The sequence below is a fragment of the Nycticebus coucang genome, chromosome 15, assembly GCF_027406575.1.
Source record: "Nycticebus coucang isolate mNycCou1 chromosome 15, mNycCou1.pri, whole genome shotgun sequence".
Lineage (NCBI taxonomy): Eukaryota > Metazoa > Chordata > Mammalia > Primates > Lorisidae > Nycticebus > Nycticebus coucang.
The window spans coordinates 30661005-30681661 of record NC_069794.1 but is presented as its reverse complement, the minus strand read 5'-3'; the positions used below and the strand labels follow the sequence as shown (position 1 = coordinate 30681661).

Sequence of the window (20657 nt, the reverse complement as noted above, 5' to 3'; positions counted from 1 at the left end):
TGTTCTTCAAATTGCAACTTATTGTGTTTTCCATGCTGCTTGTAGCTACTGATGGTAAAAAAGTAGATCTTCTTTAATGTAGTTTATAACTTAAGCATTTCAAATTATATAACTTGTGCAAATAAAACTACAGTGGATATCAGTAAGAATATTTCAATTAAAACCTTTTTGTTTGGTTTAATTCTTTCCACCGTTGCTTTCAACACCTTACCTAACTCAATCCTCATAAATGTTTACACTTAACATTTGATAAGATAATTGCATGTTCTTGTTCAGAAAATGTAAAAGAATAAATGTATCTATCCCCTGATAATGTTTTTGCTTCTGGCAATCCTTTAAGGTATTACTGCAAAATGTCTCATACATATGCCTAACCGCTCTGATCTTGTTTTTATGAATTCTTTTAAGAAAATGGAATAGAATTCATTTATCAATTAAACACTAGAAATTAAGGTAGGGATCATTGGATAACTGACAGTCTGTGGAAATGACCTTGCACCTCTAGTGCTTTAAAATGTGATGGGTTGTATATGGTTGTTCAGAAAACTTTTTTTCTAAGGTTTAGCCATTTGTGAACCTTAACATCAACATGCTATAGTAATAATTAATCAAAATTAATTCCCATTTTAGACTTGAAGGAACATAAAAATAAAATTAAATTCTTTGTAACTTTAAAAAGAATCCAAAGAGTGTTTTGAATTTTGATTAGTAAGAAAATGCCAACTGTCTTCCAGAGTGGCTGTACCATTTGTATTCTCCCCGGCAGTGAATAAGAGTTCCTGTTGCTCTGCCTCATTGCCAGCATTTGGTATCAACAGTTGTGATTTCTGTAAAATTTTAGACGTTCTAACAGATGTTTGGTGGTATCTCATTGTATTTTAATTTGCCTCTCTCTAACAATTAATGATGTTGAGCATCTTTATTCAGTAAATTCTTTTGAGCACCTGTCATATGCAAGTTTAAAAAGTTAAGATTCTTAAAGGGGTTATGTGGATACTACACGTATTAAAGAACACATTGATGACTTATTCTGTACACGGAAAGCTATGTTTATATAGCTTTTAGATAGTATTTTATTTTATAAGTTAAATCAGAAAAGGAATATGTAAGATTTGTAAGTATACCTTAAGAAAACCATACAATATTTGTGAATATTAGATCGGTTGTTTTATCTTTTTTAAAAAGCTGATTTTGTTGGTTGATGGCTTAGGCTGGCCTTCTTGGGTGGGACCACATGAGAGCTATATTGTGATTTGATTTTTAGCTGGTTTAAAAATAGAGTTTCACTGGGATTTGATTTCTGTTCACCAAACTGACAAAAAATCAAATTTACCCATTTGTTGATGTACAGTATAATAAATAAATCATACATTTGCAAAAGGTAAGCATAGAGTTTAAAGAAGGGAGCTGCTATTCCCATTGAGTGATGAAATATTGTTAACATTATATCTGTATTAAATTTGTTTCCAAATTGTGGTCTTTAAAGGAACTGTTTCTATTTCTTCTAGTGGCCTTTATTTTCAACTGGCTTGGATTTTGTTTATCCTTCTGTATCACCAACACCATAGCTGGAAGGTATGGTGCTATCTGTGGATTTGGCCTTTCATTGATCAAATGGATCCTAATCGTCAGGGTGAGTGTCTTAAAAACCTTCAGCTCTTTTATTTCTAAAATGAAAAGTTATAAAATTTCCTTTGTAGTAATCTCTACGGTATGAACATTTTATGATTTTATTATATGAGAGGTTTTTAGTGTAGTGGAAAGAACTTTGAAATGAAGAAAAATCTAAGTTTGAATCTCGTATTTTTAATGTCTGTATTCTAACTTTAAGCAATTTATTGGTTCTGAGCATTAGTTTCTTCATAATGGCCTAATAATTAACAGCTGCCTTGCAGGATTTTTATTAGGTATGGAAATAATATGATTAAAGTATTTTACCCAATTTCTGCCCAAATATATGTGCTTATTAGTAAATTATGGTACTACTATTGTGATACAGTGCAGTATGCCTAAAATCAGTCAGTACATAAACATTTCTATTTTTTAACAAAATTATGAAATTAAATATCTTTTCACTTTTTTGGGGGGGACGGGGTCATGCTGAGAGCTCACAAGTGAAGTGGAAACCTGTGAAAGTAGCTATCAGAACTGTTTCCACTTCTGCTTCTTTTAGCCTTCCTTCCCATTTTCCTGTTGTCCTCTAGAGTCACCCTCTGCCTACTTCTTATTAACAAGGTGGTGTGTAGGGAGACAAAGGGAAACCCTTTTCTTTTCCCCATCTCAATGACTTTTCTAGACTCAAAGTAATTTTCTGTAAAGATTGCATAGGCATTAGTATGGTTAGCATAGTCATGCCCCAGCTCTCTACCTTTGCCTCTCAAAGGCCCCTTTTGGCTTCTTTTTACAAATATTCCTTCTTAGTCTTTTTAGGATAAGGCTTGGGAGATGAATACCTTTTTTTTTTCTTCTTTTTTTTTTTTTACTTTTTGCAGAGATGAGGTCACTCTCTATTGCCCAGGCTTGTCTCAAACTCCTGGCCTCAAGCTATCCTCCTGCCCTAACCTCCCAAAGTGCTAGGATTACAGGTGTGAGCCACTGTGCCTGACCCTCTTCATTATTTTTGTACTGTACTTATTTTATAGCTTCTCAGGGTTTCAGTAATCTTGACAGACAGACCCTGTCTTGGTTCAGACCAGATTTTGGTTTTGATTACTAATTAGTTGGTTCTTGGTTGGGACCTGTGGACTGGTTTCTCTTAAGGTGGTTAAAATCTAAGCCATTTAAATTTTATTTCAAAAGGTATACAGTGGGTTTCTACCATGAGCGTAAATGCATTAACCATTAGGGAACATACAAATCCAAAGACATAATCTCCACACTTGCAGAAGTTATTACTAGAAAATAATTGGCACTGGATATGTCAATTTTGGTGCTGGATATGTCCAACCTTGGTTATGATAGTAATAGACTTAAGTACTACTATTCAAATGGGATTTCTCATCTAAATCACAGAACACAGAAAATAATTTGAGAACTTTTTTTTTATAATTCTCCTGAAGTTGGTAAATTACTGATATCACTAGATCCTTAAGAAAGATGCTAAGGCATTATATGAAACCTATGCTTTGGGGGTATTAGAGCCTATTCCTTTCTAGAACCCTAGGTTGAGAAAGAGTTAATGTGGTAAGATGGAGAACTTAAATTCAAAGAAGGCAGATTCTCACAGTTTTGTAAGGTATAGACCAGCATCTAGTTTGACCACCAGGACTGTTTAGTGTCCCTTTAAAATACCTTTACCGAGTTAAGGATAATGTTATACCTTCAGTGAATATGTTGAGAATTGATGTAAGAAAAGGAATTTTTAAAAATCTTTTGTAAAAAGTAATAATAGCTGCCCTTCATCAAGCACCCAGTGTTTTCTAGGCGTAATTTGTTACAAACACATTTTTAAACCATATCTGTATTTCTGATGTTGGTGATGATCTAGCCATGTTGCTGGTGTTGAAACTAAGAATAAATAGAGTAAGGTTCCACAGATTTTATGTAGATTAGAATCTGGCATGGCTCTGTCCCAGCCTCTTCTGATTTTGTGCTGCCTCCGTTACACTCTACTTTGACTTGTGCTATAACGCGCCAAGCAGTAAATTCCTCTTACAGGTTAGTGCTGGGAGAAAGGTTTTCTCCTAAAAGCCTGGTGTTTCCTTTCATTAGACAATAAGTAATTTATAAATCATACTGCTGCTTTTTTGTTTCTGAACTACCATGAACCTCCGTTTTTGTATGAATATCTTTAGCCTAGACTTCTGTTATTAATTCTAAGGATTTCTGTATTTTTGTTTGTTCAAAATTCCATGTTTTATTAAAAAGTAACAAGTTTTTTTTTTAAGTAGGTTGTAAATGATATTGGTGTTATGTTAATAAAATCAAATCAGATAAATGTTTAATGTTAGTCAATATATTTTTCAAAATTTGATTTCAGCAGCCTGTCATTGGCCAATCAACACGATTGGTTTACTTCTTTGAAAAAGCAGTGTGGCTCAGTTTTGTGATTTTCGTGTTCTAAGAACAGTTTTGATAGCACTGTAATGAGTCTAAAAGCATATTTCATTATCCATTTTACATAGTAAATCTTTCTGTTTGACTTCAGGGTGAGGTAATTATTTTCTTCACTTGGCTAGAAATAGATTTATGCAAATATTTTTTGGTGAAGAATGACTTCTCTTCATTTTCTAGTTTCCTCTTACTGGGTATCAGGTACAGAAACTTAAAAATGTATTGTTTTGGCAATTTATTGTTTTTGTCCTGATAGTCTCCCATATGAAACCTCCCATATGAAACCCTTTTATTTCAAATAATCTCTTGATTTAAAAGTAGTATAGTACATTCCTACCTTATAAGCTGTATTTTTCCAATCTTCAAATCCTACTTTTATACATATTTTAAAAGTATAGGAGTATGTGGGATTTTCTTCTTCTGTATTACTTTGAAATTTTTAATCTTTGAAATTTCTAAAACTCTTAAGGCTGATTGAGATCATGTTTGTCTTTATTAATTAAAAACATTTTCTGAGAAAATACTCAAAGGGCTTTAAGAACAGATTTTTTTAGTTTATATGCTTACTAAATGGTGACATTATTTACAATTGTAAGCATTTTTGTTATCAAAAAATTATAGGGAAAAAATTTTGTTATCTATAGGATTTTTAAGCTTTTGTGGAAATTACAGTAAATAGTTGGAAATGATTATCAATAATGTTAAAGATGCTTTTAATTAATTTTAGAGTTGAGACCAAATCTGCATTTAATACAATCATTTTTTATTAAATCAGATTTAGTTTGCAGACCAGTGGAAACAGGGTAGGTAAACTCAAGCTAATTTTTAATACTTTTAGAGTAGGTTATATTATTAAACACTTTAAAAAAATTATTTGGGGCATTGTTTAATTATTAAAGGATAATAGAGAAGAATTATCTGAAGTAACTGAATTAGGTCAATTTTTTTAAAACCTTTTTAGATTAATGAAGTTTCATGTCTAGAGGAAAAAATAACCTATGTTCAGTATCCTCCAACCCTGCCTTCGATCTGCCTGTTCATATTCTCACATCACAGAGAATATAAAATTGTCTACAGCAGTCACTAATAGGAACTGGTGAAATGCCACTTCAAGGTTCATTTAGCTGTTCTCAGTTCACCGTTGGGAACTGAATGCTAGGGCATCTAGTTTAAAAGTAAAAAGATTCTAATGAGTTGGGGGTCTTTATGCGCCTAGTATTTTTGGCAGTGATTAACAGTAGGGGATGTACTGAAGGTCAAAAGCTCTTCTTTTTAGAGGTCAGCATAACATCCCCATTTGATAAGATTAAACTAATGTGGCTTTTGGTGTTAATATCTAAAGCAGCGGGTTGCCATAGTGTGTTTGGGATGGTGGTTGTGGCTTTAAGAGAGTCTGAAGAAAGGGCTGACATGTGAACTCTTTAATGAAAAAAATGTGTGATTCTGATAACTCAGATATATAGCATTTACTTTTCTTTCTTGCAAGCAGTTTTACATTGTTTTTTTCTTGCTAAAATATTTTTGCGTAACTTTGTTTGCTATTGCAATCTCTTATTGCATAAGAGATTTTTTCTCAAATAATTCTATATACGTAAGTTGTTAATGTTATGTCACCAAGTATTTTTTTTTTCCTTTTGTGCTATTTTTAAGTGTTAAAGATTATTTGAGATTTAAAACTAAAGATAATCTGTGATTTTCAAATTTTGGTATATAAATGCAGTTAATATATTTATGTTCACTTCATAGTTTTCTGATTATTTTACTGGATATTTCAATGGACAGTATTGGCTTTGGTGGATATTTCTTGTACTTGGTAAGTTTCTCCTAACGCATTTCAGTTTAATAAGCTTAACTTTGAGATTTCTTAAAATTGTATGATGTAAAATTATGTCACAACTTACATGGAAATAAATTTTTTACTGTAAAATTCTCATATCCATAACATTTATATCATTTCAGCTTTTCAGATATTCCATATAGCACTCCAGATTTTTTAGATTTAAAATCTTAAAGGCTATCAATGTAAGGAATCAGTTGCCGAACTGAGTAATAATTAAATAGTACAAAATTTTAAAATCCCAACATGATTAACAAAAAATTACCTTTAGTATTCATTTTAGAAATATACATGCATAATTTCTTTTAATGATCTTAGGAAGTTTGAGGGCAGGGTAATTTAATTTGGTTGTTCTACCCTTTATTTTTGGATCATGGAAACATTCTTTATGCTTTTGAAATGTCTCCTGCATTAGTCATTAATCAGCCAGGCATAAGGAAAGGCTTCATGCCTAATGATCACAGTACTTTTGTTGAGTTGTCTTCTTATGAGATATGTCTTTTTATTAATATTGATAGAATTTTATCAATTTTCAATTTTTGTTCCCTTGTGTGTTTCGCTTTAGATCAGTGATAATTACGTTAATCTTAAAATCACGTTGTACCTTTCATCCACACTTTAAATAAATTTACTGACATAAAGAATACATTTTGTTTTGACTTAGGTTTAAATGCCCACATTTCTGTAAGAATTGCACCAGAAAATCGTAGCATTTCAGTAGGTGGCAGTCTTCTCTTTGAGTTTTTATCTAGTCGTGCTACTAGATCCTTAGGATCTTTTGGGAAAAAAATTCTCAGTGGTCAGTTAAGGTCACTAAATTCTTTTTCTAGTAATTAGTAGTACGAATTACTAGAAGTAATTAGTATTTAATAATTACTAAAATAATTATAGTGGAATTATTTTAGTGTTATGACTTTTGTTGGGGAGTCAGACCTTAAAAGGTTAAGCCAGTTCTACATTGTGAATTCTGTTCTGACCACCTGTATTCTGTGTTCTTTATTGAGTTTCTTACATAAAACTGAAAAAAACAATGAAGTCTATCAATTATTTACACATGTCAAATAAGTATGTTTTTATATATATTTAGAACTTGGACAACTCTTAGGAAGATAACTATGGGGCAGAGTAGAATGCAGAGGACAATCCCAATTCCCAATACTAGGCCATGGCCTAGTATTTTCTTAGGAGAATGTGAAAAATTAATCAGTGATCAAAATGTTGCTCTCACATATACTATAAAGAATATCAAGCACTTTATAGAATGCTCAGAAACAAAAGCCACTGAGTGATTAGTTTTTAGATATGAAACGGCTTGTTTTAGAAAATGCCTGAGTAGGAACAGAATGTATCTTAGAAATATAAGCTTCCTTGACAAAAGAAGGGATCCCACAAATAATTTGGGTTTGCATTTTTCAGTAATTTTTTATATTTAGATAGTGATTCATTATCTTGAACAGCATCTGGTGTAAGGGCATGAGGGTGGAATTCAGAGAGAGGAGTCCCGTTGGAGGGAATTACATAGGATGTGAGAAGCAGATGAGATTAGATTTAGCTGAAATTTATGCCACTTGTTTAAATCATCATTTGTCTATCTCTTCTTTCTTCTTCAATTTAGTATGAGCATGCTTCTTTTTTTAGTGTTTCGAATACTGTCTTGGAGTTGGAATACAAATTTAGTTGGGACTTTTTATTTTAAATTCACAGACAATTTTCTTTCTGGTGAGCAAAATTACACAGATACAGTACATATTTTCTGTTTGTGTTTTTGTACCCCTCTCTTTTCCTGGTTAAAAATTTACTGGAGCTAATAAATACTTCCCTAAGAATTATATGCTTAAATATTTCAAAGGTTTATGCTAATAATGGTAATGCTTTTATACTTATTTAATATTTTTCATCTGAATTGTTAAGCATTTCACAGGCAATTGCTTTTTTAATTATTAAAAAATCTGTTGTTACTATTTCAAAATACTGTGTCACAGAGGGGAAAACTCAGATATAATATGTGTTCCAAGTAATCCAAGAAACTGCTAGAATGACGTGCCTTCCCAAGTCATCTTTGCTGTCTTTTTTTATCTTAATTTTTATGTAATCTTTTATTAATATTTGAAAATAAGAACTCATGATTAAAAATACGTACATAATGCACATATCAAATACAGATTTTGTAGATGACAGGTACTTGATGCTGCTACATAAAGCTTTTTATTTTTTCCCCATAATTTAGCAACTACATGAGTATATTATCTATTTAATTTATGTAAATATATGTCTTAGTTTGCTTAGTGGCTATAGTAATCAGAAAGTTTTCGTATATGTGAGAGCAACATTTTTATCACTGACTAATTTTTCATATTCCCCTGAGAAAATGCGAGCCTATGGCTCTTAATGTGGAACTGGGGTTGTCCTTTGCATTCTACTCTGCCCCACAGAGTCCTCCAAATTCTAAATTATATATATATGTGTGTGTGTGTGTATGTATACACACACATACTTATTTGATATGCTTAAATACTTGATAAACCTTATAAATTTTTCTTCAGTTTTAGATAAGAAACTCAATAAAGAACACAGAATACAGACAGTCAGAACAGAATTCTTAATACAGAATTGGCTTTTAACCCCCTTAAGGAGTCTGACTTCCCAATAAAGTCACAACACTAAAATAATTTCACTATAATGATTTCTTTGCGTTAAATCAGTTTCAATGCACCAAGTAACTTTCCTATTTAAAGAAACAAACTTAATAAAGATAGGTTTTTATATAATTTTGTATATTCGTGGCTAGATTTCCTTTAATTTTTGGTACATCTAGGACTAACAAATTAAAAGAATGTGGATGGCAATAAAACTTTATTTTACTTCTTCATGATGGAGTTATCATTATAGTGTAAAATATATTATGAAATGAATGAAATCCTGCAGATTAAATTCCTTTTCTTAAGCCAAGAGGATCTTATTTACAATTGTCTGTCTGTTTTTAATTTATCATGACCCATTTCTATATAAGAACATAATATACCTATATTATTTCAACCTTCTCAGGCCTGCTCCTTTTCTTTAGAGGATTTGTTAATTATCTAAAAGTCAGAAATATGTCTGAAAGTATGGCGGCTGCTCATAGAACAAGATATTTCTTCTTATTATAGAGGTAAGGAATATTAATATATTAACTGTTTATTCCCCTTATATATTAAAATGTACCAGAAACATACTAAATATGTAAGCTTTACTCATGATTTTTACTCAAAGACAATATATTTAATGTTTTTATACTTTTTTTATTTATTTTTTTTATTTTGCAGTTTCTGGCCGGGGCTAGGTTTGAACCCGCCGCCTCTGGCATATGGGGCTAGCGCCCTACTCCTTTGAGCTACAGGCGCCACCCAATGTTTTTATACTTTTAACAGCTTATTGAAATGTAATAAGTTGTAGACCTTTTTAGAAAACTTTGAGATTTTTCAAATTGAATTTCATAAATTTTAATTTTTTTAATACTTAATAAATACACTGTAACTTTAAATCAGACTTTTTACATTTCTTTTTAAAGATTGACCACAGGAGATGTATGAAGTAACCACCAGCGCAAAATTTGAAGGCTTGAAAAACAAACAAAATATGACAAAGTACTTTACACAGAAGGGATGGGAATTTTGCATAAAACAATGTGAAATTCACATAGACATCTGATGAAAAAAAACAAAACAAAACAAAAAGCAAATCTCTGATTGAAAAACAATTTGCCATGCAGTCATTTTAACAATCTGGATCAAGGAATAAAAATTGTGTGAAGAAAATAGGAGCTCTGTTGCTGTTTTCTTAATGTGTCAGTGTGCATCAGCAGGGAAAGCTACAACTTGAATAAAAGGAATATAAAGAAATGAGCGGGGGTTGTCTTACTAGCTGAAAGTTTCTGGAGGCATTATATAGAGCAATAACATTTATCTGTCGTGCAGCCAGGAGTAGTTGTACATAAAGAGACCTGATATCTTTAAACCCTATCTTGTATTTTATTTTTATTTTCCTATTGTTTTTTAAAACAACTCCATATACTTCATATCTATAAATAATTTAAACTTTAAAAGTATTTGAACTCCATAAGCAAAATGTCTACTAAAACACTTCTGAATGTAGAACTTCAGGACAAAGCTGAAGTTTAGGGTTACTATCCTTTTTTATAAATAAATTGTATGGTTTATGATTTGATTAAGTTTTATTTATAAATTCATATGCATTTTACATAAGCTATATTATTTACTTATTTCCATTGAAGAGTACAATGAATATAGTTGTATTTTTGGATTACATTAAAATACCATTTTAGGTGTTCCATTAAGATACCTCCCTTAAGGATGTCACATCTCAACAAGTAAAGTGTCTGCAAACAGTGGCATTAAGAGTTTGTCACCATTAAAAATAAGGTAAAAAGACCAAATAATTAGAATGGTATGCTATGAATAGTGTGAATATCTTGTATGCATTTTGAAAAGTCTAAAATATAATGTAAATATGCTCTGAAAAATTTCAGGAGTATCCAATCTGGGTCCCTCAGGCCCCATGCTTATTTTGTGGAGACTTTTTTTGCTTATCTGTGTCAGATATCATGAAAAGTATGCATGGACTTTTTGCTAGTGTTTGTGTAGTTAACATGTGGCCCAAGACAACTCTTTTTTTGTTTGTTTTGGAAACAGAGTCTTGCTCTGTCACCCAGGCTGGAGTGCCATGGCCTTATAAGCCTAGCTCACAGCAACCTCTAACTCCTGAGTTCAGTGAAGCCTCCTGAGTAGCTAGGGCTACAGCTGCCTGCCACAATGCCCACGTAATTTTTCTGTTTTTTGGTAGAGATGGGGTCTCGCTCTTGCTCAGGTTGTTCTTAAACTACTGAGCTCAAGTGATCCTCCTCCTCAGCCTCCCTGAGTTAGGATTATAGGTGTGAACCACCTCACTCATCCCCAAGACAATTCTTATTCTTCCAGTGTTCAGCAGAGGGAAAAAAAAAGGTTGTATATCCCTGCATCTCAGACTTTTATATACTGCTGTATGTTATCTTTATCAGAAGAACGTTATTAATTTATGCCATACGATTATAAGATAGTTTTTTTATTGTATTATAATTTAGATAAATACAACTTAATACATTTTAAGACTAATTATTTCTTTGTCCCTAGACTGCATCAACCCGACATTCCTTTCTTATGCCAATGTGAAATTTTCAAATCATCTATAAACCTACAACTTTAATAGGATAGAAGACTACTAATAATAGAAGACAAATTAGTGAAGAAAAGATAAGCTTCAAAATTGAATAGCAGGGTGGTTTATACTTAAGTTCATTTCTGTTTCATTTGTTTTGCACATATGCACATTTCTGCATTTGAAAGATTTGCATACACTTGAAAGAAACCATAAAGTTGTAGTAGTAAAGTCCAGTCACATTTGGTTAATCAGTGTTTGATATAATTGAAAGAGTTGAGTGGTAAAGAGTCTTCCAGCATGTAAATGCCATTGACTTCTGACTTGACATTTAGTGTAATAAAAATGAAATTATTGACCATGTCAAATGCTTTAGTTTCTGGCTCTTCAATTCATTATTCTACACATGCAACATCCTTTGTTCTATATGAAGTTTATTAAAACCTGCAGTGCTGATTATTGGAAAGGATTTGTCAGATTTTTTAACATGATACAACATTGTTATTTAGGAAAACTCTTCCTGTAAATAACCATGGATAAAAGTACTTTTTGCATTGTTATCTTATAAATTGTGTCTACATATCTTTTAATTAATTTTAAATTAAGTGAACTAAATATATATAGAGAGAGAAAATTTGAGTGTTAAAGATAGAATTTGTTTTTAAGACAAGTATTAAGAAAATGTGAGTGTACCAAATGTCCTTTATGAGAAAAAAAATCTTTTAAGGGACATAGGGATTTTCCAATAAGAAGCCTGGTTTTTAGAATTGCCTATCTTACAGATTCTTGCAGGAAGAGGTTGTATTAGATATTGTATTTATTTCATTGAAGATAATTTTGAAAATTAATTTTCCAAATATTCTCATTTACATTTGTCTTCTAAAAAATCCAATAAAAGTATCTATAAATATCATTGTAATAATTTTTTGTTTAGATGTTTAATTTGTTAAGCTTAGCAAATAAACTTTTGTGCTATTAATAGCTTCCTGTTGTATGATTATAGATTAATGTGTCAAAAACATATTCTAAGTTCAGATACGCAAAATATCCATTTTCAAGTTATGGAAATGGGCCTGTGGGATTTAGGGGAGAGTGTGTGTGTGTGGTGAGAGTGTGTCACCATTATTACAACTGGACTCTAATCTACATTCATAAACTGTTGTATTTTGCATCTTGCAAGTCATTTTGTGTCCCATCTGTTTTTCTTTTCTGTTACATCTTTGCTTTTGAGTGCCAACATTAAAAATTATGGTATATCAACTTTTAAACCTAAAAATTATTTAATACAGCTATATAGAATATATAAAGTTGATTGCTTATTTATTATTAGACACTACTACTAAAGGTACATCTAATTATTCAGGGACATTTTACCATTGCTGAAAAAATAAAATTTATTATGCTTTACAAATTCTTTTGTATTTCTCTGTATTTTCTAATTCTTTGTTGTCTTTGATAAATAAAACATGCAGTTTTGTTTTGCTAATTAAGCCTCCTATTTTTTGTTTTCCCTCTTTTAATTTATTCCTTTATGTAGAATTTTTGTTGTCAATTAAAAACCTGTGTTACACCCCTTGAAGTAAAACAATAGTATGGGGTAAAGAAACAAAGTATTTAATTTAGTTGCCTGATTTGTAAATTAATTAAAGTTAGAGTGCACTGATAACATATGCAAACCCAAATTTATGCTGGATAATTTTCTATAGACCCATACTTTGTTCTTTTAATAATTTTTAAATGAAATTAAGCTTGGGTGCATGATAATTCTAAGTTACTAGGGAGCACAGCTTTCAAACATCAATTTACTAAAATTTTATTTTTGTTTTTTGTGCTCTTTATACGTGGTTTCTGAATACGAATATATAACTTTTCATCCAACATCAAAACTTCACATTTTGTTTTTATTTTTTTCCCCCCAAATCTTCAAGGTTGAAGTATACCTGTTACTTAATCTTCTATAATTGGTATAATTTAATGGTAGCCTTAAATATCATTATCTAAGTAGGGGAATCAAAATGTTAATTTTCACAAATTAAACATTCTTTTCTGGATTTTTTAAATTCTGCATACTTCCGTCCATTTTCTGTGAGCGTGAACAGCTGCTGTTGTTGTGTTTTGAGGACACTTGATGAGCTTTGCACTCTTGCCTTTGACTGAAAACTGAAACGCTTGTTAGGGTATCTAAACATTTTTGAATAAACATAAACTGGGGCTTGGAAGTTAATGTAAAAATTTCTTAAGTTATTTCTGTTATATTTGAATAAGCTAGTTATAGCCAGGATAATCCACTTTTATGTATTTATTCAATAAACTGAATCTTAAGGAAAAAGTACATTTTTCCATATAGCATATTCAAGATTTTAGAAATTTAAAATTATAATACAAATCCCATTACACTCAGTTAAAATGAAAATCTCTGCTTAATTCAAAATACTAATCTTGAAGCAAATGATCACCTGAGCTCAGGAGTTCCAGACCAGCCTGAACAAGAGTGAGACATCCTGGGCACCCTACTGAACATTAAAAAAAAAAAAGCCAGATATTGTGGTGGGTGCTTGTAGTCTCAGCTACTTGGGAGGTTAAGTTAAGAAAATGGCTCAAGCCCAGGAGTTTGAGATTACTGTGAGCTGTGACACCATGGCACTCTACTCACAGCAACAGAGTAAGACTCTGTCTCAAAAACAAACCAACCAACCCCCACTTTTCCTTTTCTTTGTAATCATTCATGTATTCTTTCAGGATGCAGTTTATTTTAATTTTTTAAAAATTTTTTTGAGACAAGAGTCTCACTTTGATGCCTTCAGTAGAGTGCGGTTGCATCGTAGCTCACAGCAACCTCAAACTCTTGGGCTCAAATGATCCTCTTGCCTCAGTTTTTTCATTTTTAGTAGACACAGGGTCTCACTCTTGCTCAGGCTGGTCTCAAACTCCTGAGCCCAAGCAATACACCTGCCTTGGTCTCCCAGAGTGCTGGGATATAAGTATGAGCCACAGCAACTGGCCTCAGGATGCAATTTATTTGTAATCTTGCCTGAAGTGGGAAAAAAAAGTAAAGCTGACATTGAAAGCTTAAAAAAAAAATACTAATCTTGAACCTATTGAGTGTATAAGATATATCCCATTTTAGACGTGCTATTGAAGTTGTTCATAGATTTTCACCTGTTAAACAATAATATTTCCAGAAAAACTTATCATAATAGCAAAAGTGGAGTCTAGAATATCCAATTATAGAAAAATTCTGATTCCTTAATTTGACAGAATTTTTTTCACCTATATGTACTGTTTTCAAAAAGTTCAAAAGTACTGATCATACTGTACTTAACTAAAGTGACATATATCTTGAATTTGCTTAATTAAATAGTGCTTCCTTTCTTTAAAGTGTCCTAATTTGAGGGATAAGTTAGATGATCACCTTGTGTATAATTGCACAGTTTGCTAAGAAGGCACTACTTTAGTCCCACTGTCCTTTGAGAGATGGAACTGGGGTAAGGGAAGGAGCTAATTCCTGTTGTCACAGTCCTTTCCAGCCACTTTACAAGTGTTTGGCCTATAAAAGAGGCATAGTATTAGTATCTTTTTTCAAAAATAGAAGTTATATCTTAATGATTCTACCTTATAGTAAATAGTAAACAATGAACGACTTAAAATTTTTAAGTGCTGTTAAATATTATTTTAATTTTTTATTCAGTCATATGAAATCTTAGTATATTATTATTATTTTTAAAAACTTCATTCTGAATAAAGTTCCAAATGTTAGATAATAACATACCATTCATTATCACAGAAATATCCTTGCCATATATAAAACATGCTGGCATATATTTTAACATTAATGAAGTCCTATGGATGTGGAAATGTGAACTTGTGATGTATCCTTTTGTAAACCAGTTTAAGATTCATAAGATATTATCACCACCTTGGCCTCACTAAAACGTTTATATGGCAGACTTCACAAGATTTGAGATGAAAACAACTCTGCCATGGAATTAGGTTGGCGTTCTAGTATCATTTATCTTGTTGGTTATTGTAGGTTAGAAGACAGATGGCAGTCTGATTTTTTTTCTTTTATTTGAGGGTAATTTGAGAGTACGAAGAAATAGGTTACAATGTTAGGTAGAGTCCCTCATATAATTGCAAAAAACCCAGGTTTTTGAAAATAATTTATGTTCATTTCTGCTTTGTAAAATAACCAGGGTCACTATAGGCCAGACCCGCTGATGGGCTTTTGTTTTTTTACTTGTAAGACTTAAGGTACAAAAATTTCCTTCAAATTATTAAGAAAAACAAAAAAAACTCATCTCATATTTTTTAAAAATTAAAAAGAAATGTTTGTTTTGAGCTGCGCATATTTGCTTGTTTCACTTTCTTGATGTTTTCAGCTTAGATTTCTTTTTTGTTGTTTTTTGTCTTTGTTTTGAGAGGGTGAGTTACCCACTTGTAAAAAACTCACCTGATTTTAAGGAAAACTGTTTCTTTTAAATAAATAACTAGAGAAGAGCTGGGCTCTTACCTTTTTAAGAGCTGAGGTTATACCAAACCAAAAACACACTTCCAGTTCACAGAATCATAGGGGTGGTTTTTCTATCTTTTCATACTTGGAAAGAACCACTTTATTACTCTCCCACTTCTTTTGTGTGTGTTCATTTCAATTAAATCAACAATTTACCATCATGGGCTGTCTTTCCTTGAGTATAGTTTCTTCTCTTAGTGTTACCAGAAGTATAGCAAGATCAACAGTAAAATAAGAGTTTGCCCAAAGCTGAGAAGAAATCTGGAAGATAGCCAGTGCCTTTAGAGTATGGAGCATAGCACATAACCTTACTGGAAAGTAGGAACTCTTCAGAGGGACAAGAATGGTATATAAATTCCTTGTGTGGAAATAATTATTTCTTTTCCATTTTATTTAGTTTTTCAGCCATTTGCTCAGATAGTAATTTGATTTGGCTATACAATCTATGTGACTTGAGCTGTGAAATTTTAATTTCCATCTCATTCAGCGAGATGACCTAACGACTCTTACTTGCTCAGGTGAGCCCTGGTGACCACTCTGACTAAGATAATAGGTGTGATAAAGTGTGAAGCATCACTTCCCAAAGCTAGACTTTTTAAAATGATAAACAGACCACAGGGAATATGTAGCATTAGTTCATTAATATTGTTGAGTTTTTAAAAGACACCTGTGTCTTATAGATCCCTAATCCCATAAATCTCCAAGCATGAATTTTTGATGTAATCCCTCCTATAGGACCTCTCTTCAGAACAATGATTGTTAGCATGATGCATCGTAATCAACTAGAAGTTTTTAGAACTAATGTTTCATTGTCAAGTTTCAGAAGTTCCAATGCAATAAATTTACCCCATGATGAAGTCCTGGGATTTTGGGTTAGTGGTACTGTTGATTCTTTTCTCATCTTTGTGCCCTCTCTGTATGTATGTTACATATACATATAAATACGTTATACGTACATATAACACGTTATATACACATATATATGTTATTCATACATATAACCATATGTATGTTATATATAAGAAGCCAGATTCTTATATATATGATATGCAGATATGTATAATGTTTAAACATAATACCGTTTTCCTGAAAATAAGACAGTGTCTTATTTTAAGGTGTGCTCCCAAAGATGCGCTAGGTCTTATTTTCAGGGGACGTCTTACCTTTCCTGTAAGTAGGTCTTATTTTCGGAGGATGTCTTATTTTTGGGGAAACAGGGTAGGACCAGTGTTACCAGGATGGCTTCTTCCAGGGAGAGGAAGAGGCATATAAAATCAGATCTTACAGGGTTAATGAGCATTTCTGGAGCTCTTCCTGCCTCCTGACCCCTGGATGAAGGCCCTTCTAGTTTTAATGCCCGGATACACACAATGTGGCACTGCAGGGCTTTATCACCCGGGCAGTGTGCGAGCCTTGTGTCACAGTGGAGCTGACTGTGCTGAGACGGCAGTTATTTTCTCCATAATACTGTAAAGCAAGCAGAGTTAGATTATTCTATCATATAGAATAGAATATATTCATTTTTTTTCTGGCCTCAAGGAAAAGGATTTCTTTCCTCTAGAAACTTCCTTTCTCCCATCTGTGAGGGGGCCTACGGATTATTGAGAGAGACAGCTTTGTGTAACAAGAAGAATGGGTTTGGGAGCCAGATTAACTCTGGACTCAAATATCAGCTGTCGTACAAGCTTGGGCAGTCTGCCTGTGTGAACCGTCAGTTCTCTCACCTATTTATTGGGAAGCCCAATATGTACCTAAGGATTAGAGAGAAAAAGGTAGCTGTGGTTATTACATCTTTGCTTGTGTTTCCTGACTGGGCTGCCTGTTAAGTCTTAGCAGATGCCTCCGGGACTTAAAATAAGTCCTTGCCTGATGTGGGCATTGAACCTGCCAGCCCTTTTGAAAAATGGGTGATTAGAATAGGATCTTATTAACCTTGTATTTTCTCCTTGAATCTTCTCTGCTGCAAGTGGAATTAAAGTAAAAGTTGCCTAGATGACATTTTATTTTAAGGGATGAAATTAAGCAATGAGGGGAAGGGAGTTGTTTTTACCAGGCCGTAAATCATTCTCACTGGTGGGGAGAGAGGAAGTTTGTGCAGATGTCTCTAGCCAGAAGCTTGGGAAGGAGTCCAGAGGCCAGTCCTTCCAATTTTCACTCTGAATTGATTTGATGGTATTACTTTATGACTAGTGACTCATTTCTTTTGCTGAAGGAGCTAGTGCACTGAAATTCTTGTGGGGAGTGATCAGATAATGAGTTGGTGGGGAGGTTTTTTCTGATTCTAGAAGATAATGCTTCACCAGCTTTCTCCTATAATCATGAGCCAACATTTGGTTTATCTTCAAAGATGTCTGTTACTTCGGGTGGTGCCTGTGGCTCAGTGAGTAGGGTGCCGGCCCCATATACCAAGGGTGGCAGGTTCAAACCCAGCCCCGGCCAAACTGCAACCAAAAAATAGCCGGGCACTGTGGCGGGTGACTGTAGTCCCAGCTGCTTGGGAGGCTGAGGCAAGAGAATCACGTAAGCCCAAGAGCTAGAGGTTGCTGTGAGTCCTGTGACGTCATGGCACTCTACCAAGGGTGGTAAAGTGAGACTCTGTCTCTACCAAAAAAAAAAAAAAAAGATGTCTGTTACTTCAAAAGGGAAATACTTATATGGGAATTAAGTCCCCTAGACTGAAACCTAGGTACTCAACAGTACCGATTGTAATTTGGGTTATTTAAATATTTTCCAAGTGCCTATTTATAGCTCTTAAATGGATGATGTCATAACCTCCACACAAAATCTATCTTGTATTCTATTCCTCTTTCCAACTTCTTCAAAAACAACTTAAAGACCATCTCCTTTGGGGAGCTTCCTCATCATTCTATTACTCTGATTTTGGTCCTCATGGTTCCCAGAGCCTTATACATTACTCCTGTCAAGGAACTTACGACACTGTGCTGTCATTGTTGACTTCTGTGTTACTGTGTTCAATATTACATCTTACTCAATTTTGCATGCCCCTCTACACCTAGTGCAAAGCTCAATAAATTCAGTGAATGGGTGGATGGGAAGGATGCTAGTGCAAGGCTGTGTGTGTACTGGAATACATAAAATGTTTTCTGGCCTTTGACTTAGTCAATGGAAGAAGGTTTATAAACCTGAAAACGTGGTATTGTTGATACAGAAACAAAGTTCGTAGGTCTGAGCAGTTCAACTCTGTGAAAAAGAGGGCACCCTTCGCTACAGAGGTGACAATGGAACTAGATCATAAATTAAAGTGTGCATCATCTTCCATGATGCTCTGCCTTCCTTGATTCTTCTCAGAAAGAATTAATTCTCTTTCTAACACTCACAACATTAGCCCTTATTGAACCAATTTCTACTGTGTATCACATAATTTGCATTCATGTCTCATTATTTCTGCTATAGGTCAGGATTCATGTCTGGTGTAATGTCACAGCCTCTGATGTACTTACCACACAGTAAACATTTTTAAAAGTTCAAAATTTCCCCCGGGTCATTGTGGGCCCCTCACTTTGCCGCTGAAAATATTACTACAGACTTCAGACAGAGGCTCCTCTTCTCCACTGGAACAAGAGGTATATATAGGAGAGTCTGAGAGCAGCCTTTTCATCTATCTCCCAGCTCCATCTCCCTCTCCAGAAGTACCACTGTTAACAATTTATTATACATTCTTAGAGCCTTTTCCACATATATTTTTCATTAAGATGATCTTGTGGTCTGTGATGTCAGCATAACTTCTGATTTCATATAGAAGTGAGGGGATCCCAGGTACAATGTCTATAAAAGTGTACCATTTTCTATGTATTACAGGAAATAGTTCTCAAGGGATGGTACTGTTCTTTCAGTAAACATAGTTTATTTCTGTTAAGAAACCAAGGTTGATTTTCTTAGGTCTTTAGTCACTCGATCAGGACTTTTCAACTTTTTAAAATCTCATGAAACACTTGAACCTGTAGTTAAACTTTAGCACACTTAAATTATGGTTGATTAAAAAAAAAAGAATATGCTTTCTATGCTTTGAACTTCTTTTGAAAATAATTAATGATCTTCAAAAATTTCTGAGGCACACCTAAGATCCTCTCATGGCATACCAGTTGAAAATCACTGAGCTAGATGAAGAGTGAACTGATACTCTAGGACCTGATATTTGCAGCATATAAATATCCTACTTTATGAACTTTTTATAACTTCATCTGATGAGAAGTTCTGGAACTGGGACATTAGGAGGAAAAGGGTCAGGGTTGACAAGAAAATCCAGGCTGGGTAGTCTGAGAGAAGACCAAAATGATTCTGGGCTTAAAATGAATTTTCCTTGTTTTAGGACAAAGTTGTATCCCACCACTCTCTGGCTGAACCTACAGACATTTATAACCCCTCTGTATTGGGGTTTTCCAAAGAACCAACAGGCTCTATGCATGTATTTTTATGTGTATATATGTGTCTGTCTAATCTGGAGATTCATTATGGGAATTGGCTCACATGATTATGGGCACTGAGAAGTCCTACCACCTTCAGTGTGAAGGCTGGAGAACCAGGATGGATGATGGGCTGGTGGTGTAACTCAGTGAGTCTAAAGGTCTGAAAACTAGGGAAGCCATGGTATGACTCACGGTTGGGATGGGGAAATGGGAGTCCTGGAGTCCAAAGGCCCAAGAACCAGGAGCTCCAATTCCTGGGGTCAAGAGAAAATAGATGTCTTATCTCAAGGAAAGAGAGAGAATTTGCCTTTCACATTTTTGTTACATTGGGGCCAGGGGCCCTCAGTGGGTAGGGGGGTGCCCACCCACATTGGTGTGGACAGATGTTTACCTGTTCTACTGATTCAAATGCTAATCTCTTCTGGAAATACCCTCAGGGCCACTTTCAGAAATAATGTTTTGCCAGCAATCTGGGCATCTCTTACTTTAGTGAAGTTGACAGGTGGAATTAACCACTACACCCTTCTTTCCTTTCTCCACATCCTTCATCTGGGGCTGAAGTAGGACCCAGATACACAGTTTGGGTTCTGTGTACTATGTCCCAATTCACAGTTTGCATTGCGTTTAATATGCCTGG

The 20657-nt window shown here is 33.6% G+C and overlaps 1 protein-coding gene across 1 annotated transcript in view; it reads left to right on the top strand.

Moving 5' to 3' along the window:
• Positions 1 to 12062, top strand: part of NDFIP2 (Nedd4 family interacting protein 2) — a 65129-nt gene extending 53067 nt beyond the window's left edge. Inside the window, exons 5-8 of the mRNA XM_053563670.1 lie at positions 1509 to 1633; positions 5800 to 5866; positions 8936 to 9041; positions 9441 to 12062. Of these exons, the coding sequence (XP_053419645.1) occupies positions 1509 to 1633; positions 5800 to 5866; positions 8936 to 9039 (296 nt within the window). The 3' untranslated portion in view covers positions 9040 to 9041; positions 9441 to 12062. The remainder of the gene's footprint in view (positions 1 to 1508; positions 1634 to 5799; positions 5867 to 8935; positions 9042 to 9440) is intronic.
• Positions 12063 to 20657: the final 8595 nt, after the last annotated feature.